Source organism: Oryctolagus cuniculus, chromosome 14 (genome assembly GCF_964237555.1).
Source record: "Oryctolagus cuniculus chromosome 14, mOryCun1.1, whole genome shotgun sequence".
In the NCBI taxonomy this organism is placed as follows: domain Eukaryota; kingdom Metazoa; phylum Chordata; class Mammalia; order Lagomorpha; family Leporidae; genus Oryctolagus; species Oryctolagus cuniculus.
This window is the reverse complement of record NC_091445.1, coordinates 40,461,989-40,488,220: the sequence shown is the minus strand read 5'-3', so window position 1 is coordinate 40,488,220 and position 26,232 is coordinate 40,461,989. Positions and strand designations below refer to the sequence as shown.

The window sequence follows — 26,232 nt, the reverse complement described above, 5'->3', positions numbered from 1 at the left end:
CTGCGCTATTTTCCTGCCTCAACTTCTATTAAACTGAATTCAGAGAAGCCGTTGCTTAGCTAAAATTAATTAAAGGCGCTTAATACCTATAATAGTTCAAAAATAACCCATGTTCTCACTTTTTATCATTTCTCTCTTTGACTTCAGACAACTCGTGTGTTGAAATTGCACCTCCTTGATCTTAAATAATGCATCTCTGTGCTTTGAAGGGCAGGGCAAGCAAGCCTAGCCAAGCTGCCCCACAGCCCCAGGTTGGGCCTGAGAGATGGCATGACAGGAGGCACCGGTCCTGTGAGTGGGAGAAGTGCAGGGGCTTTTCAGAGGGGCTCACAGTAGGGGAGGAGGATCTCTTTCTTTTCCCATCCATCACATGCCCCCTTAGGAGGTCCTGCTGGCTCTGCCTTCAGAATGCATCCAAACACCCCCACCCAGCACTCTCTGCTCCCCCTCCCCAGCTGCCCATCTTCTACCCTGCACCCAGGATCTGTTCCTTATGTAGCATCCAGAGAGATCCCTGTGGGTCGCTCTACTGGCTCCAGCTATAACTGGCACCCAGGAAGCATGCTTTTAGGCGTATAATTTATATAGTACGACAGAGGTTTCCATCCACATCCTCACCAAGATGGCCTTTAACCTGTGAATCAAGTCCCCTGGCAGCCCAGTGGCTTCCATTCCCTGGAAGCAGCAGTCACAGGCCTGCAAAGGCCAACACACCCGGTATGCTGTGGGCTCTGAGACCTCTCCCAGCAGGCCCCCAGGACGCGCTCTGCTCCACCCGCTGCCCTTCACAGCTTGCCTGACATGCCAAGCAAATGCCTAGTCCCTTTCTAGAACATTCTCTCAACCTGGCACCACCTTCAGGTCATACTTACCTTCTCAGAGAAGTCTTCCCTCATCACTGTATTTAGAACAACAACACCAACACACACACACAGACACACACACATCATTCCTTGTCTCCCCTCAGCTTTCTTCTTTTCCCCTCATCTGGCAAGAGTTTCCTGGGGCAACCAAAGCAAAATCCCACAGCTGATGGCCCAGAAGCCAGAGGTTGGGAGTGGTGGTGTCACAGAGTTGGTTCCTTCCTGAGGCTCTGAGTGGCATCGGCTCAGTGCCTCTCTTCCCACTGCTGGTATCACAGGCGCCCTTGGCTGCCCTTGCCTTGCAGGTGCTTCCCCTAGTCTGCTCCTTCTCTCTGTGACTCTGTATCTTTTGTCTCATAGAAGGACACTGTCTTTGCCTCAAGGAGCCACTTCAATCCAATATGATCTCATCTCCATCCTTACCTTAATGACATTACAAAGACCCTGTTTCCAAATCAGGTCACATTCTAAGGCTCTAGGCATGAGCATTGGGTGAATACTCTTCCATGCACTGCCTCTTTCTGATTATTTAATAAGTAGTGTGGTTTGCTCTTTTAATAAATAATCACCAGTTATCATTTCAAAATAAGTTCCCTGAAGACAGAAGCCTTTGCTGGGTTCAGTACTGTATCCCCAGTGGTTAGACACACAGTGACTACCCAGGAAACACAGGCTGGAAGAGCAAGTGGTCTCATGGTTGGATCCTAAGACAAAGCAGAGAGCAGAAAGCCAGCAGGGCATGCAAGAAGTGAGAGCTACCAGGCCTTATTGAAATGAACTGAAGGTCACAGAAGCTGCAGCTCCAAACAGATGGACATGTAGTCATTAGGAAGCATGTAAATCAATAAAGGAGAATCCCTGGCCATCAGAAGTCACACGAAAGACTTTCAGAATTGGTGTTGGAGGTAGTACCCTTGGAATAAGTCAGCAGGCTCCCTGCACCTCCTTGCTCCCACACAGAGGTCTCCTCCAGGCTTAAAACATCTGTGTCCTGCACCCAGATAGGCGGTTGCCTTCATTTCCCTCAGCTGCTGCTAAAAGTAGCACAAAATCAGTGACTTAAAACAACACACATTTACTCTCCTAGAGTTCTGGAGGCCAGAAGTCAAAAATCAGGGTCACCAGGTCACAAGGTGACAAGTGCAGCACTCTTCTTGGAGAGCACACTGATTCCATGGACTTGCTGGTCTCTAGTGCAGGGTTCCTTGGCTCATGTCTACTTTCTCATCTTCATGGGCAGTGGTGTGCGTCTTACTTCAGAGAATTCTTCTTCTCCATCCTTCTGTGTGAAACATCTCTCTGCCTCCATCCTATAAGGACACATATGATGGTGTTTAGGACCTGCTGGATAACCTAGTATCATCTCCCATTTCAGAATCCTTACCTTGGTCACCTATGCAAAGGTCATTTTGCCATGCAAGGCAGCATCCACCGGATCCAGCAGTGAGGACTCAGATAATGTTGTGCCACTTATCAGCCTCCTATGTGTCCTTACCAGGGACCTGCCACAAATCCTGGGGCAGGTGTTGAGCATTCCAAATCCTACAGAGATACAGAGATTCTGTGCTGCTTTTTTTTTTTAATTTCACAGGCAGAGTTAGACAGTGAGAGAGAGACAGAGAGAAAGGTCTTCCTTCCATTGGTTGACTCCCCCAAATGGCCACTATGGTTGGAGCTACATGGATCCGAAGCCAGGAGCCAGGTGCTTCCTCCTGGTCTCCCGTGCGGGTGCAGGCACCCAAGCACTTGGGCCATCCTCCACCGCCCTCCCGGGCCACAGTGGAGAGCTGGATCGGAAGAGGAGCAACCAGGATGAGAACCCAGTGCCCATATGGGATGCTGGTGCTGCAGGCGGAGGATTAACCAAGTGAGCCATGGTGCTGGCCCCAAGAGATTCTGTGCTTTCACTTGATATGAATAGCCCCATCTCTCCTCTGGTGACTCCTCCTATTTGCAGGACTGCTTGTAAGGAAAGAGTCAAGTTTAAAGCAAATTCAGTAAGTATGCTGGCCTTGGCATTAGCAACAATCAAATTCTTTTAGGCATGCTTTTGCCTCAGTATCTATAAGGGATGGGTTCCAGGATCTCCATCAGATACCCAAATCCACTGATGCTCAAGTGCATATATAAAATAGCATATTATTTGCTGGGAACCTATACACATACTCCCTTATACTTTAAATCATCCCTGGATTACTTAGAGAACCTAATATAATGCCTACATATCAACTTTTGTTCTGTCGCTCCCCCATTCGCGGAGGAACGACACTAGACCCTGCGCTGTTCTTTTATCTGCTCGGATCTTTCCCAGGTTAGCTGCTGGTCCCCCACTCGCGGAGGAACGACGCCGTCCCGGGTTAGCTGCCGACCCCTCCACCTCCGTGGAGGGGCGGCACCCCCTGCTGCTTTCCCCGCTTCCGCGGAGGAGTGGCACACCGCCGGCCGGCTCTCTCGGGGGCTGCTCAGGTGTTCCTTCAGATGTTCCTGGTGCATGTTGTTTCTCTCCTCCTTTATAGTCCTCTTCCACCAATCCCAACTCTGCTAGCCACACGCCAAGCATGCTGCTCTCCTCCAATCAGGAGCAGGATCAGCTCCTGCAGTTTATTGGTCGAACTGGAGGCAGCTGTGTAAAAGTTGTTTGGTCTCTCTCTCAGCGCCATATTGTGGGAGAGCAGATGCATAGAATAAGTCTTAATTCCAGTAACTTAGTCTAGTCTCAGTTGCTCCCCACATGTTCTTTAGAACTTTCTGGAATTTGGGGGAGTGATATTTTCCATCCATGAGTGGTTGAATCCGTGGATGCAGAATGCACAAATGTGGGGGGTGAACTGTTCTTGATTTTTCAATTCAGTTTTATCGTATCATCGTATATGGTTTGTGTGAGTTGCCTCAATGTTTTGTGAAAAGAGGTAGATGTAATGAATAATACAGATTTCAGATCATAAGTGAACCATCTGACAGGAGGGAAGTGTTGCTGGCTGGGAGGTCCCACAACCGAAGCCCATGTCAATGGGACTCCATGGTGGATCTACCACAAGGCTTCAGGCAGAAGCCAGGATGCAGTGAATTAATGCTTATGATGCAGTTTGGGTAACTATATTTTTTCTAAAAAGTAAAGCTAGGAGAAAGCCATTTGTTTCTAAAAACTGTATTATAGTTGAACTTGCTTTCTACATTGTAATAATTCCAGTGCTGTAGTGTGTGTGTGTGTGTGTGTGTGTGTGTGTGTGTAAAGTCCCTTAAAAAGTGATTAATTGTATAGGACAAATTTTTTTTAATTATCCACTATCCAAGAATATGGATTAAGATATTACATCTTCCATGTGTGTATCTTTGAATAAATTCTCTTTGGTCAATAAGAAATAAGATATTTCCATTTTTCTGTTTTTAAAAATGTCTTGGGGCAGACATTTGGTGCAGTGGTTAAGATGTCACTTGGAATACCCACATTCTGTATCAGAGTACCTGGTTCAAACCCTGGCTACACTTCCAATTCCAGCTTCTTGCCTGGTGTACACACTGGGAGGCAGTGATGATAGTTTAAGCAGTTGGTTCCCCGCCACACACATGGGAAACTTGGATTGAGTTCCAGCCTCCTGGCCTTGGCCTGGTGTAGCCATAGCTATTGCAGGCATTGTAGGGGTGAGCGTAGTGGATGGAAGACCTCTCTCTCCCCCTCTCTCTGTCTCCCTTTGCTTTCCAAATGGGAAAAATTGTATCTAACTTTCTTGTGACCACCATCTCTGCATCCCTCCCAACTCCATCAATAAGAGAGGTAACAGGCCACCTCAAGGCTCTGAATGTAAAATCAACATCAGTATGGTTCTTGAAACTCTACTTAGAATTCAGAAGTTCATTCATGACTGAGGGAGTGTCCATGCTCTGGGTACCCACGGGAAATGGTTCGAGTTATAGCCAAGTGAGTTCTGTCCCTCAGATTTTGAACTTGTGAGGCTCTGGGGCTCTTTGCAGTTGGAAACGTGGTCAAATGTGATGACAGGTACAAGGCTCTTTGGGTTCCGGTGCCAGCAGAAGATTGCAAGCAGTTTCAATCTGTTTGCTGTTTTAGGTCTGTGCTGAGCCTTGTGATTTTTAACAACCCAGCTAGTCCAAAGAAGAGTGAGGATTTAGTCACAATATTGTGGGGTCTGTGTGACAGGTTGTAATGGAGAAAAGGTTACATTTGCATATTCTCAAGTTCCATTAACATTTCTAAAGGAAAGCCCAGTAACACTTGAGAGTTATAAGTTGGGCTTCTTAGGAAATTGAGAGTGGTTCATATTTCTCATCTTCTTTGTCTAGTTATATATCATACCTGACATTTCTCAGGGGTCCACACTAGGTGCCAGCCACTGCTCATTATGTCCAATGATGCCGACAATTCTCCAAGGTAGGAATTGTCATCTCAATATGACAGTGAGCAGCCACTCAGTGAGCCCTCCTTCCCTTTGCTAGTTGGTGGACAAGACCCAGACCTGAGCCCCAGGCTGCAGAGACAGTTAGTTAATGAGGGAGCCAGATTTGAGCCGAGTCTGGGAGTCTGGCCACGTGCAAAGGAGGCTGCCCACTGTTGTACACTGCCTCCAAAGGGGGAGTCAGAAAATTTTAGGGTACAATTTTTTTTAAACTTTTATTTAATGAATATAAATTTCCAAAGTACAGCTTATGGATTACAATGGCTTCCCCCCCATACCATCCCTCCCACCCGCAACCCTCCCCTTTCCCACTCCCTCTCCCCTTCCATTCACATCAAGATTCATTTTCAATTCTCTTAATGTACAGAAATCAGTTTAGTATACATTAAGTAAAGATTTCAACAGTTTGCTCCCACACAGAAACATAAAGTGAAAAATAATAGATGATTTTTTAAATGATGATGAAATCAGATCAGACCTATTGTCATGTTTAATCCCAGTGAGAGTCAAGTTGGGAATTGATAATTTCTTTCTTTCTTTCTTTTTTTTTTTTTTTTTTTTTACAGAAGGTCAGTTTAGTATATATTAAGTAAAGATTTCAACAGTTTGCACCCCCATAGAAACACAAAGTGAAATATACTGTTTGAGTACTGGTTATAGCATTAAATCTCAATGTACAGCACACTAAGGACAAAGATCCTACATGAGGAGTAAGTGCACAGTGACTCCTGTTGTTGACTTAACAAATTGACACTCCTGTTTATGGCATCAGTAATCACCCTAGGCTCTTGTCATGAGCTGCAAAGGCTATGGAAGCCCCCTGAGTTCACTGACTCTGATCATATTTAGACAAGGCCATGGTCAAAGTGGAAGTCCTCTCCTCCCTTCAGAGAAAGGTACCTCCTTCTTTGATGTAGGGTACAATTTTTATTACAAGTAAAGGGACTCTCTGTGTTAACACTTATACTTTCTAAATATTCTGTCCAAATGACTATATCAAGAAAAGGTTGTGAGTTTTTTTAATTAAATGCTATTATATGAATTTTAATAGAATAAATATATCCCTTGTAGCAGTCTGAGAGTAACAATTATGGTAATCTATCTAGCTCTTAATTCTTTACCAAGCATTTTCACATATACTCATTTATGTTGTCATTTATATATACTCATTTATGTTTCATCCCATGAAATCAATGGTAGTATTCTCTGTGTTAGATGCATGGAAATCAAGACCAGCAAAGACTAAGGGACTGTCCCCTATGTATGAGACAGAAGAAACACAGCATGTGTTCAAGTCCTGTGTTTGTCAGTTACTATGATATCAGAGCCTGTGTTCATTCTGTTAGTCAGAGACCAAAGACAATGTGTTGCAGTTGATTTCTCAACAATGTTGCAGTGGATTCGTTTCTAAGAGGAGGAGCATGGTGGGGGCAAAAGGCACAGAGTCACCACACAGACCCTGGGAGTCGGGTGAAAGCGGGCTTGAGGCAAGCAGCCCGCAGACTTGTTTATTTCAGTTGGTACAACATCTTATATAGCCAAGACCAGCCAATCCAGTCAAGGAGCGGTCTATGCCCCAACCAATCACAGCCTGTTGCCAGGCAGGCCGTTGCCAGGTGGGATTCAAAGCCATTCCTGAGTAACTGACACTCGCTTGCCAGTGGCCATCTTGGCATGGCCTTCTCATTCCACCACAACAACAATGCCCACCCATCTGCCAGGGTGGCCAGAACTGGTTGGGGTGGGGAGGGGTGCCAAGAAGTGTAGGTGGCTCCAGTGAGGTCATCATGGCCATAGGAATATCCTTCCGGGTCTCTCCCCAGACAATGAGAGCTCTGAAGTGTTGGAAGCACTGTGGTGGAGCAGTCATGCTAGTCTTTGTGTGTTTACAGGGCTCAGGTGGGAAGAGTTCGTTAATGACTGAGGGAATGTCCATGTGTGAAAGTGAGGGTCTCCATCTGGGGCCTGAAGTGGGACTGCAAGGAGCACTTGGGATTCCAGAGGCTTGGAGCCAGGGGACGGATGGAGCTGGTAACAGCCTTGACCCATGAGTGAGGAGCTTAGACCTCTTGGACGTGTGCTTCTTTGGAATGTTTGCCAAACCTGTTTGAGGGGTGTGTGTGTGGGTGTGTGTCTGTGTGGTATTGCACGAAGTTCATGGCCAATAAAATTTAAAGTTTATATTGGTACAAAAATTTTGAAGTTCAGTTATAAAAGGGGCTGCCAGAATTTCATGGCAATTGTGTATTATGCAAAACCTCTATGGATCAAAAAAATTTTGTACTAAAGTAACATCTTTTAATTCTGTTTCCCAAAAACTTTTAAAAGTACTCTTGAATGTCCCTAAGACGGAGCTTATTTGAAAGATGCTCTTGATATATGCTGTATGAGCCATTGTCTAATAGAGCAATTACTATCTGGTTAATAAAATAGACTGAAATGAGTTCTTTACTAATCACTCTCCAATAGCACTGGCTCACCTGAATTCATCTTAGCCATCCGGTGTTTTTACGTAACACTTTTAATTTTAATTTACAGATACTGTGTAGATTTTAATTCAATTTGCGTGAAGAATATCATTCTGGAGGACTACTATTATGAGAAGGACTGTGCTATCTCAATGCTGCAGAGGTACTTTAGAGTCATGCAAAGAAATGCAATTAAATTAAAAAAGAAAAACAGGCTCCACAATTTAAAATCCATAATTATTTTCTACTGTGATCACACAGCTGAGAAGGATTCAGTAGTTTGTCCATTATCAGCAACCGTTTAACTGTATTTCCTAGCAAATGTATTATTGTTCTGTCTGTCTTTTGGAGAATGTGCATCTATCTGCCCAAGAGTATGGAAATGTATTGAATCCTTAAACACATTAAGCAAATTCTTTATCTTTCCAATAAAACCGAAGCCAAGCTACTTCATGTTGTTTCGGTACACGGAAAACATCAGCATGAGTCAGGGTTTTCTTGACAGCTTCTACCAGTTGTGATAAAGGAAAGAGAAAGAGAACAGGTTAGAGTCCACGAGGACACTGAACCTCTGTCTGTTCCTTCCCCAGCCCATTTTTCATGACTCCTGTTCCCAGTGACAGCACTGGCCTGGCATCAGCAGGATGCCTCCTTTTGAGTTGTTTCTCCAGAAGTAGAATGTGGTTGTTGCAAAGCCATCTCATTTCTCTCCCAGCCTCCGCTTCAGATAAACAGCAGCTTTCTGTGACTTGTGGGGTCAAGTGTTTTTTTTTTTTTTTTTTTTTTTTTTTTTTTTTTTTTTTTGACAGGCAGAGTGGACAGTGAGAGAGAGAGACAGAGAGAAAGGTCTTCCTTTTGCCATTGGTTCACCCTCCAATGGCCGCTGCGGCCGGCGCACTGCGCTGATCCGATGGCAGGAGCCAGGAGCCAGGAGCCAGGTGCTTTTCCTGGTCTCCCATGGGGTGCAGGGCCCAAGCACCTGGGCCATCCTCCACTGCACTCCCTGGCCACAGCAGAGAGCTGGCCTGGAAGAGGGGCAACCGGGACAGAATCTGGCGCCCCAACCGGGACTAGAACCCCGTGTGCCGGCGCCGCAAGGCGGAGAATTAGCCTAGTGAGCCGTGGCGCTGGCCGGGGTCAAGTGTTTTATCTGTGGTCTCAGAGGTTGCTCTCTTATGTCCCTGTTAAAAATGGGCTCCCCACTGCAGGAATAGAATCCATACTGTTGGCCCTGTAAGGACCATGGATTGAGTGGCTGAGCAGGGGGATTTCATCTAAGAATATTCATTTGCATAATGGTCAGTCAAGCTTTGGTTTTAGAATAGACAGAAAGCATATTTCTTTTTTTTAAAAAAATTATTTATTTATTTATTTATTTGAGAGGCTGAGGTACTCAGAGAGAGAGAGAGGTCTTCCATCTGCTGGTTTACTCCCCAAATGGCCACAATGACTGGAGCTGAGCTGCTCTGAAGCCAGGAGCTTTTTCTAGGTCTCCCACATGAGTGCAGGGGCCCAAGCACTTGGACCATCTTCCACTGCTTGCCATTAACAGGGAGCTGGATTGGGAGAGGAACAGCTGGGAAACAAACCAGTGCCTAAATGGAATGCCAGCATGGCAGGCAGAGTCTTGGCCTACTGGCCCACAGTGCCGGCCCCATTATAGCATATTTCTTTTTTTATGTTTATTGACTTTTATTTAATAAGTATAAATTTCCAAAGTACAGCTTTTGGATTACAGTGGCTTTTTCCCCCCCATAACTTCCCTCTCACCCGCACCCCTCCCCTCTCCCGCTCCCTCTCCCATTCCATTCACATCAAGATTCATTTTCAATTATCTTTATATACAGAAGATCAATTTAGTATATATTAGGTAAAAATTTCAACAGTTTGCACCCACACAGAAACAAAGTGTGAAGTACTGTTTTCGTACTAGTTATACCATTAATTTACACTGTACAACACATTAAGGACAGAGATCCTACATGAGGAGTAAGTGCATAGTGACTCCTATTGTTGACTTAACAATTGATACTCTTGTTTATGGTGTCAGTAATCACCCTAGGCTCTTGTCATGGGTCGCCAAGGCTATGGAAGCCTTTTGAGTTCGCCACCTCCAATCTTAGTTAGACAAGGTCATAGTCAAAGTGGAAGTTCTCTCCTCCCTTCAGAGAAAGGTACCTCCTTCTTTGATGACCTGTTCTTTCCACTGGGATCTCACTCACAGAGATCTTTCATTTAGGTCATTTTTTTTTTTTTTTTTTTTTGCCAGAGTGTCTTGTATTTCCATGCCTAAAACACTCTCATGGGCTCTTCAGCGAGATCCGAATGCCTTAAGGGCTGATTCTGAGGCCAGAGTGCTGTTAAGGACATCTGCCGTTCTATGAGTGTGCTGTGTATCCTGCTTCCCATGTTGGATCATTCTCTCCTTTTTAATTCTTTCAGCTATATTAGCAGACACTAGTCTTGTTTATGTGATCCCTTTGACTCATAATCCTTTCATTATGATCAGTTGTGAACTAAAACTGAGCACTTGGACTAGTGAGATGGCATTGTTACATGCCATCTTAATGGGATTGAATTGGAATCCCCTGGCACGTTTCTAACTCTACCGTTTGGGGCAAGTCCAGTTGAATATGTCCCAAACTGTACATCTCTTCCTTCTCTTATTCCCACTCTTATATTTAACAGGGATCAATTTTCAGTTGAATTTAAACACCTAAGAATAATTGTGTGTTAATTAAAGAGTTCAACCAATAGTATTAAGTAGAACAAAAAAAAATACTAAAAGGGATAAAGTATTAAGTTGTTCATTGACAGTCAGGACAAGGTCTGATCAAGTCACTGTTTCTCATAATGTCAATTTCACTACAACAGGTTTCCTTTTAGGTCCTCAGTTAGTTGTCACCAATCAGGGAGAACATATGGTATTTGTCCCTTTGGGACTGGCTTATTTCACTCAGCATGATGTTTTCCAGATTCCTCCATTTTGTTGCAAAGAACCAGATTTCATTGTTTTTTTTTTTTTACTGCTGTATAGTATTCTATAGAGTACATGTCCCATAATTTCTTTATCCAGTCTACTGCTGATGGGCATTTGGGTTGGTTCCAGGTCTTAGCTATTGTGAATTGAGCTGCAATAAACATTGAGGAGCAGATAGCTCTTTTATTTGCAATTTTAATTTCCTTTGGGTAAATTCCAAGAAGTGAGATGGCTGGGTTGTATGGTAGGGTTATCTTCAGGTTTCTGAGGAATCTCCAGACTGACTTCCATAGTGGCTTTACCAGTTTGCATTCCCACCAACAGTGGGTTAGTGTCCCTTTTTCCCCACATCCTCGCCAGCACCTGTTGTTAGTTGATTTCTGTATGTAAGCCATTCTAACTGGGGTAAGGTGAAACCTCATTGTGGTTTTGGTTTGCATTTCCCTGATGGCTAGTGATCCTGAATATTGTTTTATGTGTCTGTTGGCCATTTGGATTTCCTCTTTTGAAAAATGTCTATTGAGGTTCTTGGCCCATTTCTTAAGTGGGTTGTTTATTTTGTTTTTGTGCAGTTTCTTGATCTCTTTGTAGATTCTGGTTATTAATCCCTTATCTGTTGCATAGTTTGCAAATATTTTCTCCCATTCTGTTGGTTGCCTTTTCAGTTTCCTGACTGTTTCTTTTGCAGTACAGAAACTTCTCACTTTGATGCAATCCTAATTGTTAGATTTGGCTTTGATTGCCTGTGCTTCTGGGATCTTTTCCAAGAAGTCTTTGCCTAGCCTATATCTTGCAGAGTTTCTCCAATGTTCTCTAATAATTTGATGGTGTCAGGTCATAGATTTAGATCTTTAATCCATGTTGAGTGGATTTTTGTATGAGGTGTAAGGTATGGGTCTTGCTTCATGCTTCTGTATGTGGAAATCCAGTTTTCCCAGCACCATTTATTGAATAGACTGTCCTTGTTCCAGGAATTAGTTTTAGATCCTTGATCAAATATAAGTTGGCTTTAGATATTTTGATTGATTTCTGGTGTTTCTATTCTGTTCCATTGGTCTATCCATCTGTTTCTATACCAGTACCATGCTGTTTTGATTATAGCTGCCCTGTAGTATGTCCTGAAATCTGGTATTGTGATGCCTCTGGCTTTGTTTTTGTTATTCAGATTGCTTTAGCTATTCGAGGTTTCCTGTGTCTCCATATGAATTTCAGCATCACTTTTTCAGGTCTGAGAAGAATGTCTTTGGTATTTTAATTGGTATTGCATTGAATCTATAAATTGCTTTTGGGAGAATGGACATTTTGATGATATTGATTCTCCCAATCCATGAGAATGGGAGATTTTTCCATTTTTTGGTATCCTCTTCTATTTCTCTCTTTAAGATTTTGTAATTCTCATCGTAGAGATCTTTAACAGCCTTTATTAAATTTATTCCAAGGTATTTGATTCTTTTTGTGGCTATTGTGAATGGGATTGATCTTAGCAGTTCTTTCTCAGCTGTGGCATTGCCTGTGTATACAAAGGCTGTTGATTTTTGTGCATTGATTTTATATCCTGCTACTTTGCCAAACTCTTCTATGATTTCCAATAGTCTCTTAGTAGAGTTCTTTGGGTCCCCTAAGAATCATATCATCTGCAAAGGGGGATAGTTTGAGTTCTTCCTTCCCAATTTGCATCCCTTTAATTTCTTTTTCTTGTCTAATAGCTCTGGCTAAAACTTCCAGAACTATATTGAATAGCAGTGGTGAGAGAGGGCATCCCTGCCTGGTGCCAGATCTCAGTGGACATGCTTCCAACTTTTCTCCATTCAATAGGATGCTGGCTGTGGTTTTTACATAAATTGCTTTGATTGTATTGATGAATGTTCCTTCTATATCCAATTTGCTTAGAGTTTTCATCATGAAAGTGTGTTGTATTGTATCGAATGCTTTCTCTGCATCAATTGAGATAATCATATGGTTTTTCTTCTGCAGTCTGTTAATGTGGTGTATCACATTGATTGATTTGTGAACATTGAACCATCCCTGCATACCAGGGATAAATCCCACTTGGTCTGGGTGGATGATCTTTCTGATGTGTTGTTGCATTCTATTGGCCAGAATTTTATTGAGGATTTTTGCGTCTATGTTCATCAGGGATATTGGTCTGTAATTTTCTTTCAGTGCTGCATCTTTACCCAGCTTAGGGATTAAGGTGATGCTGGCTTCATAGAAAGAATTTGGGAGGATTCCCTTTTTCAGATTGTTCTGAATAGTTTGAGAAGAATTGGAGTTAGCTCTTCTTTAAATGTCTTGTAGAATTCAGCAGTGAATCCATCTGGTCCTGGGCTTTTCTTTGTTGGGAGGGACTTTATTACTGATTCAATTTCTGTCTCAGTTATGGGCCTGTTTAGATTTTCTATGTCTTCCTGGTTCAATTTAAGTAGGTTGAATGTGTCCAGGAATCTATCCATTTCTGATAGATTTCCCTGTTTGCTGGCATACAACTCTTTGTAGCAATTTCTGATGATTCTTTTTATTTCTGTGGTGTCTGTTGTTACGTTTCCTTTTTCATCTCTGATTTTATTGATTTGGGTTTTTTCTTTTTATAGTAAGTTTGGTCAATGGTGTGTCAATTTTGTTTATTTTTTCAAAAAACCAGCTCTTCATTTGGCTGATCTTTTGTAATATTTTTTGGATTCAATCCTGTTGGTTTCTTCTCTGCTTTTAATTATTTCTCTTCTCCTACTAGTTTTGGGTCTGGTTTGCTGCAGTTTTTCTAGAACCTTGAGATGCTTTGAAAGCTCATTTATTTGGTGCCTTTCCAATTTCTTTATGTAGGCACCTATTGCTCAATATAGCATATTTCTTAAGAGTAAATAGATGAACAGCTTCCTGGAGTACTGCAAATGTAAAAAGGAGGATACAGGTAAAGATAAAATCTATTAATATTGTGAGAATAAGCCTTACTCATTAAATAAATAATTCCTTTTATAAGTCATCTAGTCATTATGCTATCATCTTCAGAGAATCTGTTAGGGAATCTATTTTTGTTTTATTTTTTTAACATTTGTTTATTTGAAAAGCAAATACAGAGAGAGAGGGAGAGACAGAGAGAGAGACAACTTCCATCCCTGGTTCACACTCCGAATGGCCACAACAGCCGAAGTTGGTCCAGGCTGAAGCCAGGAGCCAGGAACTCCATCCGATTCTCCCACATGGGTGCAGGGGGCCAAGGACTTGGGCTATCCTCTGCTGCTTTCCCAGGCGCATTAGCAGGGAGCTAGATCTGAAATGGAGCAGCCAGAACTGGAACTGTTGTTCATATGGGATGCCAGCAACTTAGGCACCGGCTTAGCACCACACACCAATCCTAGAATCTGTTTTTAAAGAGATCATGAAACTAGGAACAACAGTAGTAAAAGTGACAATTATATCAACAGCACATGCTATCACTACATATTGGACTGGACCCATCCATTTATATTTTCTCTTGTCTGGTAATTTACTTAAGTGCATTACCTGAGTCATTCTGTTGAAGTAATATATTAGAACAAATGTGACCTCTGTTAACTATCCACTAAACCCAAATGGCAATGTCTATGTTAGTGAAATCTTTCGCTGTTTTAAGTTATTTATATAAAATCTTCATAAACAAATATCTTTGGTTGATATATTTAAGGCTATTATATATACATATATATCTATATAATCTATATGAGGGTATTTCCAAAAATTCAATGAAAATTGAATTGAAAGATAAATTAACTTTAGTGCCCAAAGTATTAATATCCATGCATAGTGAAGATATCAGAAAGTTCATGGAAAATGCATTTTATGGAAAAATTATACACAGATTTCAAAAATTTTTACACCAAAACAGTTATCTTTTAATTACATTTTCTATAAATATTTGGGAATTCCCTCACTTAATCAATATATGTGTGTGTGCACATATATAGACTTAAAAATTATTTCCATTGGAAAATCATTTCAGAATCCTATTTTGCTTATTATTTATTTGAAAGGCAGAGTGACAGAGAGAGAGAGATGGAGAGAGAGAGAGAGAGAGAGAGAACTTGCTGACTCACTACCAAATGGCTAAAACAGCCAGGGCTGGGCCAGACCAAAGCCAGGAGCCAGGAACTCTATTCAGGTCTCCCAGTGGGTAGCTAAAACTCAGGTACTTGAACCATCATTTGCTGCCTCCCAGGCACAGTAGCAGGGAGCTGGTCAAAAAACCCTTTTAAATGGGTTCCTGTGTAAGAAAAGCAGAACAATCAGTTGTGAGTTATTTCCTTATGAACTCCTACCAGCACTCAGTGCATGAGTCAGTCACGTGTTAACTGTTGACAAGATTGGTCTCTCATGTTCTCCTGCCTGCCTTTTGTTCAGAGAATTCGGATGGAGAGACCCAGAGCTGCCTGAGGTGATTCAGATGTTGCAACACCAGTTTCCCTCGGTCCAGTCTAATGCTGCAGCCTACTTACAGCACCTCTGTTTTGGAGACAATAAGATTAAAGCCGAGGTAAGTGCTCCTTGGGTTTCCCTATGACTGCTGTCAGATTCCTGGGCACTTGTATCTTTTATAATAATGCTGAAAGGGGAAAGAAACAGGAGAACTGAACTTGTATTTTCAAAATGCAGAGTTAAGCGTGACACACAGCACTTCTCGTCTAATTAACTGGGGTACCCACGCACATGCATATGTTCTAAATACTTGAATCCTGAGCAGTAGAAGACTGGAGGTGCATGCTCTTATAAGCAGAGACTGGCTTGTCAGATGCTGTGATTTGGACATGATTTGTCTTCCTTTTTCCAATGCCATCCCTGGGAGTCCTCTCTGCCCCAAATCCTGCAGGACTACAGAGCATCAATTGTCATGTCCTCAAGTTACAACAAAATTATCACAACCAATGCATGCTATGACCTCCCTGTCCTGTTGATGCTCTGGGACCCTCAGGCCGGGGCAAAGGGCTTTGTGCTAGACCCAGGCATTCTGAGCCATTTGCCAAGATAGTACTGGATAGAATATGGATGTGTGTGATCCATTACAGACACTGGTTGGCTATGTCCATCGTGTGCTGATTTGTAACCTGCTCTTGGTTTGTGACAGTCCTCTACAGGACAGACTGCAGTGTGTGTCTGAGATATTTCTGGAAGTTTCTTAGATAAAGGAGAAGCATTTATATATAAGCAGCTGAGTAATCACATTTTAAAAAAAATCTTGTAAACTGTAACGAGTCAACTCTCCATAGCGTGTAAGCAATTTTGAGGATGAGTCTAAATTAGTTTATGAGTGGAAAGAAGAGATTTGAAGATATAATTGTCATTTGTTATTGATTTTGCTTGCTTGCATCGGGATGTTTGCTGCCTAGTAGCTTATCATGATTTATCCATCTGTCTTCCCATGGATCATGTAAGATGTGGCCCACATCCACTCTCATTAGAAGAATCATGTATCTCTGTGCAGAAGGAATATAGAGACTGGTTCTCAACCAGGTGCAGTTTTGTTCCTGAGGTGTCCCTGGAGACATTGTTGGTTGTTATAGCTTGGTTGGGGGGTGGGGTTTCCCTGGCATCCAGTGGCAGAGATCCAGGGCTGTTGCACAAGATGCTGTTGAACACAGGGCAGTCCCCACAGCAGAGAATTATCCAGCCGCTAATGTCAATGGTGCCAACATCTAGAGATGGAAAAAATACAATCTAAGATAAATTTGAGATGTGAAAAGACACCCACTTTTTTTTTTTTTTTTTTTTTGGACAGGCAGAGTTAGACAGTGAGAGACAGAGAGAAAGGTCTTCCTTTGCCGTTGGTTCACCCCCCAAATGGCTGCTATGCCCAGCACGCTGCACCGATCCAAAGCCAGGAGCCAGGTGCTTCCTTCTGGTCTCCCATGCGGGTGCAGGGCCCAAGCACTTGGGCCATCCTCCACTGCATTCCTGGGCCACAGCAGAGAGCTGGCCTGGAAGAGGGGCGACCAGGACAGAATCCAGTGCCCCAACTGGGACTAGAACCCCAGTGTGCCGGCGCCACAGGCGGCGGATTAACCAAGTGAGCCGCAGCGCCGACCAGGACACCCACTCTTAAAATGACCTCAAAACACAGTCCAGTTATGTGACTCCTGTCCCAGGTGGAAGGTATCATTGCCATTCTGTTTGTAATAGAAAACAAAACAAATCAGTTTTCAAAAGTCATGGGTTTGTGGGCTTCTCTCGGGTTCGTGAAAGTGCTGGTTGGCTTGACCTTGAATCAGGAGTGGTGTTGTGCCCCCCTGCCAAGTAAGTAGAAGGCAGTCCTGCCCAAAATTCTGTTCTGCCATCAATACTGCTGATGTCACTCACACGCCAAGAGGGTATAAAAAGGAACGTTTGTGGAATATGAGTGTTACTCCCATAAGGAGGCTTGATGGTGAGCAGAGTGACGCCCAAGCACGCCCAAAGCTGGCTGGAGAGAGCTTCTGGAAGGGAGCCTGGCAGGGCTGTTGGTGTTGTTGGGGAGGAGGCTCACACTCCACACAGGCCTGAGGAACTCAGCCTCCTGCAAGTGCCAAAGGAGAAAGATCCAGAGATTTTGTGTCTGCCTGTGGAGGGAAGGAGGGGAAGAGGCGGGGTGAGGCTCCAAAGCTGTCAGAAGTGAACCATTGGAAAAACAGAGTGAGATTTATGCTCCAAGGAGCCCCCACCCAGTAGTACAGACCTTGGGGCATGAGGCACAGGGCACAGTTTCACTCCCCAGTCCAGCTGGCTCCACGTGTGTGCTCCCTGGCCTGGCCTGGAGGTCTCTCCACAGTGGTGCTGCCCACCAGTCGGGGACACCTTGTGTGTCACTAGGTGAGAATTCCTGCCAGTGCCTGTGCAGGATGGAGCCAGGCCAGGAAGGGTGACAAGCCCACGCTTCGTGCCAGGCAGAAGCAGCTTCCCTGCTCACCAGCAGTTGAATGCACATGTTGGCTGTCCTCTGGAGCTGCTTTTCTCATCTTTGGAATAGAGACTGCTGCCTTCTTTGTAGAGTGCAGGAGTTCAGTGACTCAATGGACGCAGTTTCATTAGCGGTGAAATATCCACTCCTGCAGCCTCTTTTGGCTATGAATGTGGCTAAGCCACCGAAGTTACTGTTTTAGCTGAGTTATGTACGTACTTGCAAACACATGCATGTGTGTTCCCGTGTGTACAGTATGCATGTCTTATGTACATGTGTCTTGTGTATGGGTTTACCTGTGTATATGTTGACATCTGTGTGTAAATGTGTGTATGTCTCTGTGTGCCTATGCTTGTATGTATTGTGTACATGTATATAAGAATATGTCTATGTGGGCACTTGTATGTATTTGTATATCCATGGATATTTCTGTGTCTATCCATGTGTGTAATAATGTGCATCTCTGTGTATACATGTGTGTAAGTACATGTCTGTGTCCACAGGTATATGTGAATGTGCAAATATGTCCACATACACATGTAGGTGTATTGTGTGTGTGTGTGTATGTATACTCGTTTTGTTTTGGTGGGAGTGCCCTTGAGGTTGCCTGTGTCACCTCTCATTGTGTGGAGCATCCTCTAGCAGCTGGCTGTTAGCACAGCAGTTCATACCCTTGATGGCATCCCTGCACTTCACCTCCAAGACTGCAGGGGGCTCACAATAATGCTCCCCTCGTGCCTGTGAGACTGGAATGAGAAGGAAGTTGCTGTAGGACCAAAGGCACCCCTGACACCGAGTTGATGAGTGAATGGAAGCTGGTGAGGGTTAGCTGGAGGAGTGAGGGACATAGGCCTAGATGAGAAGCAGAGTGACCAATGTAGAGTTTCCGTCTCTCTCCTCCTGCTAGTCCCGTGCGGAGGCATGCACGTGCATGCCCATGCACACACACACACATGTGGAAACTGTGATAAGGATTCTGCAGACCTGTGCTGCCCTTTCATCCCAATCAGAGCCCACACTGTTAGTAATTGGCTCTCTCTTTGTGACGGATGGCTGCCTGTCATGTTTTCATATACAGGTATTGATTTTTGTAATTACCTGTTGTCCAAATACTAATTTTGCAGGCACCAGCCTTTCCAAATTTACTCAGTCCTCTAGTCTTCCTATTGCATTTTACTGAATTGATTTAGCCCTTCAGTCTACATTTCATTATTGGTATTGACTTAGCTCACACAATGGATAGGCCACTGAGCAAAAGGTAGAATTAAATATCCTATATGTGGAGGCCCATAAATCATGCCACTGTCACTGCTTATTACAGTGCTTTGTACAGTGTTCATATAATGAAGCCAAGAAATTCAGTTTCGTTCAAAATGATGCTGGATCGTATAAGTATAAAGTTGAGAATTCACTTCCATAAATCAGCAGCTGAGAGCCCTGTCCCTAACTTTTCCTACTGTCTTAGTGAACTTGGATCTGAGACAGTCTCCTGAGTGAGAGGGCAGAGTGGCTTCTAGCTCAACAGCTTCCAGTGACTGACGTAGCCTTTGTTTTCCACTGGGTGCCTTGACGCAGGGTAGGACGTTGATTTATAAATACTTCCAAGACCTAAAGCTGTGCAAATATGTAGACAGGAGGGTATCACCTGGGCCATAGTTCAGAGCTAGGCTGAGATAAGATCACAAGATAAGCTGTTGACAAAAAAACTCAAGAAGTTGGTAGCTGGAAGAGGTCTGAGGTATTGCCGGCACATCACGTTTGTGTGGTTCACACAAGCTAATGGATATCTGAAGGCAGGTGAGTCCCCCTGTTCTAACAGGCAGAGGCAGCATGGACAGGTGTCAGTAATATTGGAACTCTGCCTGCCATAGGCAGTAATATTTTAACTGTCTCTTAAATTCTTGGGAATGTCTTAACATGCTGATCTTTAGTGAGGAATTATGAGATGTAGAAATTTGCTCAGGTATATGGGCTGCTAGCATCTTTTAGGAAGTTCCTAGCATTGGGAATATTGTAAAGTCTTTTACATATTTATTTATTTGAAAGGCAGAGAGACAAGGCGTGGGATATATATATATATATATATATATATATATATATATATATCTTCCATCTACTAGTTCACTCCCCCAAATGCCCATAATATCCAGAACTAGGCCAGGCCAAAGGCAGGAGCCAGGAGTACCATCCACGTCTCCCATGTGGGTGGCAGGATGTACATGGGCCATCTCCACTATCTCCAAAGTGCCTTAGCAGGAAGCTGAATCAGAAACCGAGTTGGGACTCAATCCTGAGCGCTCTGACATGGACTGAGGACGTCCCAAGTGGAGGCTTAACCCACTGGGCCACAGTGCCTACCCCTCAGTGTTGATAACTTTGAGTGTTTTTCACAAAGCCTTTCTTGGTTTCTCTTGAGATCTCTTCCTCAAATGAGAATATTTAGATGCCAGTGATTTGGGTGGTGAGGATTTCAGTTTATGTATTAATCTGAATTTTTCCCCATGTCGTCTCATGCACCACTGGAGGAGGCACACTGAGCTATCAGTCATATCCACACCCGGTCAGTTATGCACAAATAGGAGCCTGTCCACGCATTTGCATGCTAGATCATGGCATTCAAGGCAATGTGTCTTCTAGAGATTAAAAAACCTTTGCACATTTTCAAGTGTTTTTAAATTTTATTTTAAAATATTTTATGATAAATTGATTAAAGTTTTGAATTGATTTAGTAAGTTTAAATATTTAAATGTTTTGATAGTGTGTGAACTTTTAACCCTAAGACCACTACAGCATGTCCTTTTTAAAAATCTCAACCTTTATGATGTTACATGTGAAAAGCATTGACTTAATGCTCATTTCTTTGTGACAAAAATGTCCATTGACCAACACTGATGGAGAATTACTTAGGATTTTGATCCGATCACCTCTTGTTTTGTGAAAAATTGGCTCTAGCTGTCTCAAATAGGCAGCTGAAGTGCTTGAAGATCCTGTACAGCAAACTCACACAGTTCTGAGATGAGAATTTTTGCTGTAGGAAACCAATAATGATGTGATTTCCTAACTCCCCAGGAACTTCTTCCTAATTATGTGATCACACTGCCTCCTATGAAGCATTGTTCTTTTTAAAGAAATGGAATTTTCAGTTTATTGATAGTCTGCTTTGTGCTAATAGAGGATCCAAATATTATGAATGTAGAGAGCCTGCCTTTAAGGAATCCCCAACCAGCTGGGCAGACGGTTTTTAACAGGGCAGTATGTGTTAAACGATGAAAAGGTAAACTCACAGCATTCGAGAATTCTTAGCAAATGTTTAAAACCCAGCCCTGGGGGCTCACAGAAACCTGCCTGCTTCGTACAGGGTTGACTACAGTGAATTTTAAAACCAGAGGGGGCCAGAAAATACATCCCAAGTCATAATCACTTAGAACTGAGGGAGGAGAGCTCAGATTTAGGGATGACAATCTTTTACAGTCTCCTGCTTTGTGTGTGTGTGTGTGTATTTACAGCTCCATGTATGTCCATAGGTTTAATATATTTGTATCATTTATATGAATTTTCTCCAAATTGGCATTATATATTTTTTAAGGAGAACACGAGTTGTTTCTGCATTGCTTTGCCCTCCCCCATAATTTAGATTTTATCCAGACCAATTTAGAACAGTTCATATGTTTAAAAAAAAAAAGCTAGACTTGTTCCTGTCTACTTCACTTCAAGTGCCTCATAATTTCTGTTGTATTCTTCGTCCTTTCTACCTCATATAGTTCAAGAGAAGGCGCTGTCCATCTTTTCAGTTGGTTACTTTTGTGTCATTGCTTCTCTTTCCTTTCTCATGAAATGTTCCACTTTTATTTTTATTTATTTTTGGAAAAGAGCTTGTGTTTGTTTTCCAAGTGTCAGTACCAGTGAACAGTTCATTTACAGCAAAGGCTCTGGGGTCAGCTGCCTGTACTTGAACCCTGGCTGTTGTACTCCCTTCTGGCTACCTCTGTGACTATCAGTGTCCAGACTGCAGAATGACATGAAGACTCCATATATCCCTGGGAGAGAACACGTATCAACCGCCAGCCAGGGCCAGGGCTTATGGGATGTGACTTATTGCTAGTCCAGGCATCTCTTTAAAAAAAAGATTTATTTATTCCAAAGGCAGAATAACAGAGAGAGAGAAAGATAGGGACAGAGCAAGGGAGAGAACTTCCATCTGCTGGTTCACTCCCCAGATGGTCACAATGGCCATGGCTGGGTCAGGCCAAAGCCAGGTTTCAGGAGCTTTATCCAGGTCTCCCACATGGATGGAAGGGCCCAAACACTCGGGCTGCCTCCCACTGATTGTCCAGGCCTTTGGCAGGGATCTGGATTGGAAGTGGAGCAACAGTAACATGAACCAGCACCCATATGGGATGCAGGCATTGCAGGCGGCAGCTTTATCTGCTATGCGACCACACCAGTCCCAGGTCTTTTTTCATTTCTGCAAACTATTTGAAGACCTCTCCTAAGCCAGAATTAAAAAAGAATGGCACCAAAATAATCTCATCTTTTAACTTCATTTACTGTGAACTTTACCAAATACCCTTGTATATTGTAAATATGAATGAGAGAAATTTCTTTCCAAGAGTTGAATGTAAAATCAATCTCATGGTTTTGGAGCCAGACTGTTTGCCCATGTTTGGCTTTACTTGATGTCATCATTCACATTTTGAGACCTGCTCTTGCCAAGTGGAAAATGTGATAAGGGCTCCAGGATTAGATCATGGTAGAGAAGTTACTCTATGGAAAAGTCCAGGCTTCCCAGAGTCTCCAATCTTTGTGAACACAGGAGAGATGTGATATGTGAACTGCAGGCAACGCTGTCGTTTCAGGAAGCTAACCCAGCATGAATGAAGAAGATGGCCCAATATATATTTTTTAACTTTTCTGAACGCTTGGTCTTTCCTATGTGAAAAATGATAGAAGTAGTTGACAGAGAGTTATTGGGCCAGTGCTTCAAGCAGAAAGGACCATGCGTCATCCCCAACATAGGACATAACTGGTAGACAGCACTGCTTACGGCTGGGACAGAATTACAACCAACTAGGACAGAGACGGTGCCACAGAGGTTTCCGTCAACTCAGCAGGCAAGTCAGCATCACAGTCTTTTGGAGAGTGGAGAAAGAAGCAGAGACAAAGGTATCCAGAGAGGCTGAATGGTGGTGATGAGGTTGCACTGTCTTCTTCAAGGTCCATGGGTGCAAGGATGGCACAGCAAGGTTGCCAGGCCTGGTGTGGCTGCACCTGCTCTTCCCTGCTGTGTGCATCCCTTTCTTCTGCACTTTGCTCTTGTTCCTCTGTGCCCTCTGCAGCCAACTCCTTTCCCTGTTCTCTATTCTCCTCCTCCATTCCTTCCTGAACCTGAGCCAGTCATAGCCATTCTTTGGCCATCCAGAGACTTATCCTGGTCTTGGCCATCTTCCCCAAGGCTAAAGAGACTGGACACTCCTCTGACCAAGGCCTTCCCTCCCACATGTCAGGGAAGCATCAAAGGCAAGAATGACAGCTCTAGGGGAGGTGCAAATGAGGGCTTCTCTGGGTCCGGAGGTCAGTGATTGGATTTCAGCAGCAATAACGCTCCATCAGAAAGTGAGTTCATGATTACCAGGACCAAGTTCTAAGAAAGCTTAGTTCTTGATGGAAGATCCTGGTCTCTCCAGGAGTTGGAGAGACACGGCTGGTTTGGCGGCCCTTTCCATTGAGAAGTTTAACAGGAGAACTTTGAAGGGAAAGAGAAACACATTGAGGAAAACTGGATGCAAAGAGGGGAACCTCCCCTAAAGTGTGTTGGCAGCAGTCAGAAAGGAAGCCTGACATCTCCTTCCCCAAATGACAGGTGGCTGAGCCCTTGAGATGGTGACTTTCCTTGTGCTGCTGGAGCCTTGGGAGAAAACAAGGGCTGTATTCCCCCAAGTTCATTCCTTCCTCGTGGAAACCGGCACCTGTCAGAGGGGAGGCAGGTAGGGGATTTAGTCAGGTTCCTGCAGGGCTGTGACAGCAAGGGGTAAGGCAAGTGTGGATATCTGAAAACAAAGACAAGGCTGCCCTCTAGGGGCAGCAGGGCTCCAGCCACTTGGCAAATCACTTTTGTAGTAGCCTTGGGACAAAGGAAGCCTCTCTTCCTTCTCACCCACAACACAAAGGAGAAAGAACAGGGAGGAAGGTTGCAGGTGCACACCAGGGAACCGGAGCTCATGCCTGGCCTGCTGCAGGAGGGTGGGTGTGGAGATGGGTCTGGGGAGAAAGATTGAAGTGATAAAATAGACAGACTTAATTCTTTTGGACTAGAGTGAGAACATTTTCGTAATCAAAAATGGATGAAAGTTACAGAATCAGATGTGATCAAATGTAGCAATCCTGCCTCGTGCGAGAACCCTAATTAAAACCACCCAGGACACCAGCTTCTCTTTGCACAGCAGAGATGAGTGAGGACAGCAACTGGGTCACAACTCTGGAACAGTGCTACAGCAGGTCTTTTTCTAATCTCTGAAGTTTCTTGGCTGGATTTGCTATTTTAATTGCATTTCTTTATTGACCTATGGTCCCCTTCTGCTTGAATGGATCTTTTTATCTGCCCACTCCCCAGAATGGCTTGTAGCCCTTCCATAGTGAACGCACCTGCCTAAATGTCAGCCCTTTAGCATTTGCACCCCCGGTGGGGCACTCAGCTCCCATATGGGTGCTTCTCACTGTGCTGTTTCCTTGATGCACTTTGAAGGAGAGCTCCTGTACCATCCGAGTATTTTAGGAAAGAAGGCCCCTCCCTGAACACCCAGTCCCTCCCCCAAGGACACAGTCCAACTTTGTCTCCCACCCAAACCTCTACAGCTAGAATTGGTCATTTCCTGGAGTCTTTAGAAGACACAGAGAAACCTTGGCCCTCTCCTCCTGGTGACACTGCTTCTTAGAACTGCTGACTCAATGGCCCTAAGGCCTTGTTTCCAAGAAAGAAGTCTCTAAGTCATTGAGCAAGGAAGAAGCATCTTGTTTAGCTGTCATCTTTTTTATTTTTCCCCTCTAAACCTTCTCTAGGGTTCCCTGGCAGCACACATCTGCAATGAACGTTTTGTCAAAATACCAACAGAAGCAGCAAGAAGGTTCTGTCCATGCAGGCTATAGAGCACACTCACTCCTCCTGTGTAGGATGCCAGGCAGTTCTGTACTCACACCTGTATTTCTGCAGCCTCTCTTTCATTCATCCACTCTTAAGTAAACGAACCAGGACTCACCCTCTTTGAGCCTCTGGCTCTATTTCTGACTTCACTAAGGTTATTGTTCCATTTCATTCTAAATCCAAAGATTCAATCCGGTGACACTGCAGGTGTGGAACAACTCTGACCTCAGGACTTCTGAGTTGTGCCATCTTGGAAATGTTTGATACCACTGGAACCAGACGCCCAAGAGGGAAACAGTCTAGCCAATGTGAATGGCAGCCTCCATTGGCTTCCCGCATGGGCACGTTTCCAGCTCAGCCACATTTAGTTGTTCAGTATCAGATTCCGATGGAAAGAAATATGTCTTTGTACCAAAACTATCACACAGATGTTTTGTCAGATCTCCTCCCTCTTAGGTGCACTTCATCGTTGCATATACTTTTAAGTGTTTCAAGAAAGGCCATAGGTGATCATTCTACAGTGATTCTTTGGTTTCGTGCAATTTCAACCAAACTCTGAATGTAAGAGAAAGGAAAATGATCTATTTTGTTAAGAGCTCTTCAAAATTCAAATTGCTCTTCTGTAGTTACAATGCTTAATTAATTTGCCTCTTACATAATAAGTAAAACATTGAGTAGGCATTAACTCCTCTGTGATTTGTATTTAATTATATGTATGGAATGATTTCTGTATTTCTGATGGATCTATACAGACTGTCTTTAATTTCCAAATATTATTTGAAGTAATTAAATGGCTGAAATGTATTTTCCCTGTTAGCTGTGATGCATAAGGAGACCACAGTCCCAGGATAGCACACCAAAGCCTTGTTAAGCCAAAATGTCACTAAACATCAGCAGTGGGTGAATAATACTGTTCCATCCAACCCTTCTGTGTTAATGGGTCAGGCAGTGAATGTTCTAGTAGGAATCCTGGGAATTTATCCCCAGCACCATACAGTATAAAGGGGTGGATTCCCCACCCACTTCCTTGTGGGCTCTGGAGTGGGAGTGGCACCAGCACCATTGCTGCTACCAACCGTAGGGGATGCAACCTGTTGTCTGGAGCAGTGGTTCCAGGAAAATGAAGACAAAAGGGAACAATGGGTGCAGTGGCAGTGCCGGTGCTAAGAGAGGTAGGCAAGCTTTGAGACCCCATGTGGGAACCGAATGGGATGGAAAGGTAATGCAGGTCCAAACTGGATGGATTCGGGAGGCTGGGAAATACAAGGTAAGCAGTAGACACCCCTGTCCGCATGACCCTTCAATCCCAGGGAAACCTTGCAGACTCACTGACTGCCTGGCACTCTCTTCTTTTAATTCTACCAGAACTAAGTGGTGTTCTTCCCAGCTCCCATTTAAGACTGTTCAGCCGGCTCCTCCCATCCCTGCACACCAGGGAGGAAAGCAGCACCTGCCAGCCCTCCCTGT

At 43.7% G+C, this 26,232-nt stretch overlaps 1 protein-coding gene across 7 annotated transcripts in view; it reads left to right on the top strand.

The window, feature by feature from the left end:
- Positions 1-26,232, top strand: part of CTNND2 (catenin delta 2) — a 982,006-nt gene that overhangs the window by 696,312 nt on the left and 259,462 nt on the right. For all 7 annotated transcript variants that reach the window (XM_070056591.1, XM_070056587.1, XM_070056589.1 and 4 more), the window contains one exon: positions 15,101-15,233. In XM_070056591.1, coding sequence (XP_069912692.1) covers positions 15,101-15,233 — 133 coding nt within the window. The remainder of the gene's footprint in view (positions 1-15,100; positions 15,234-26,232) is intronic.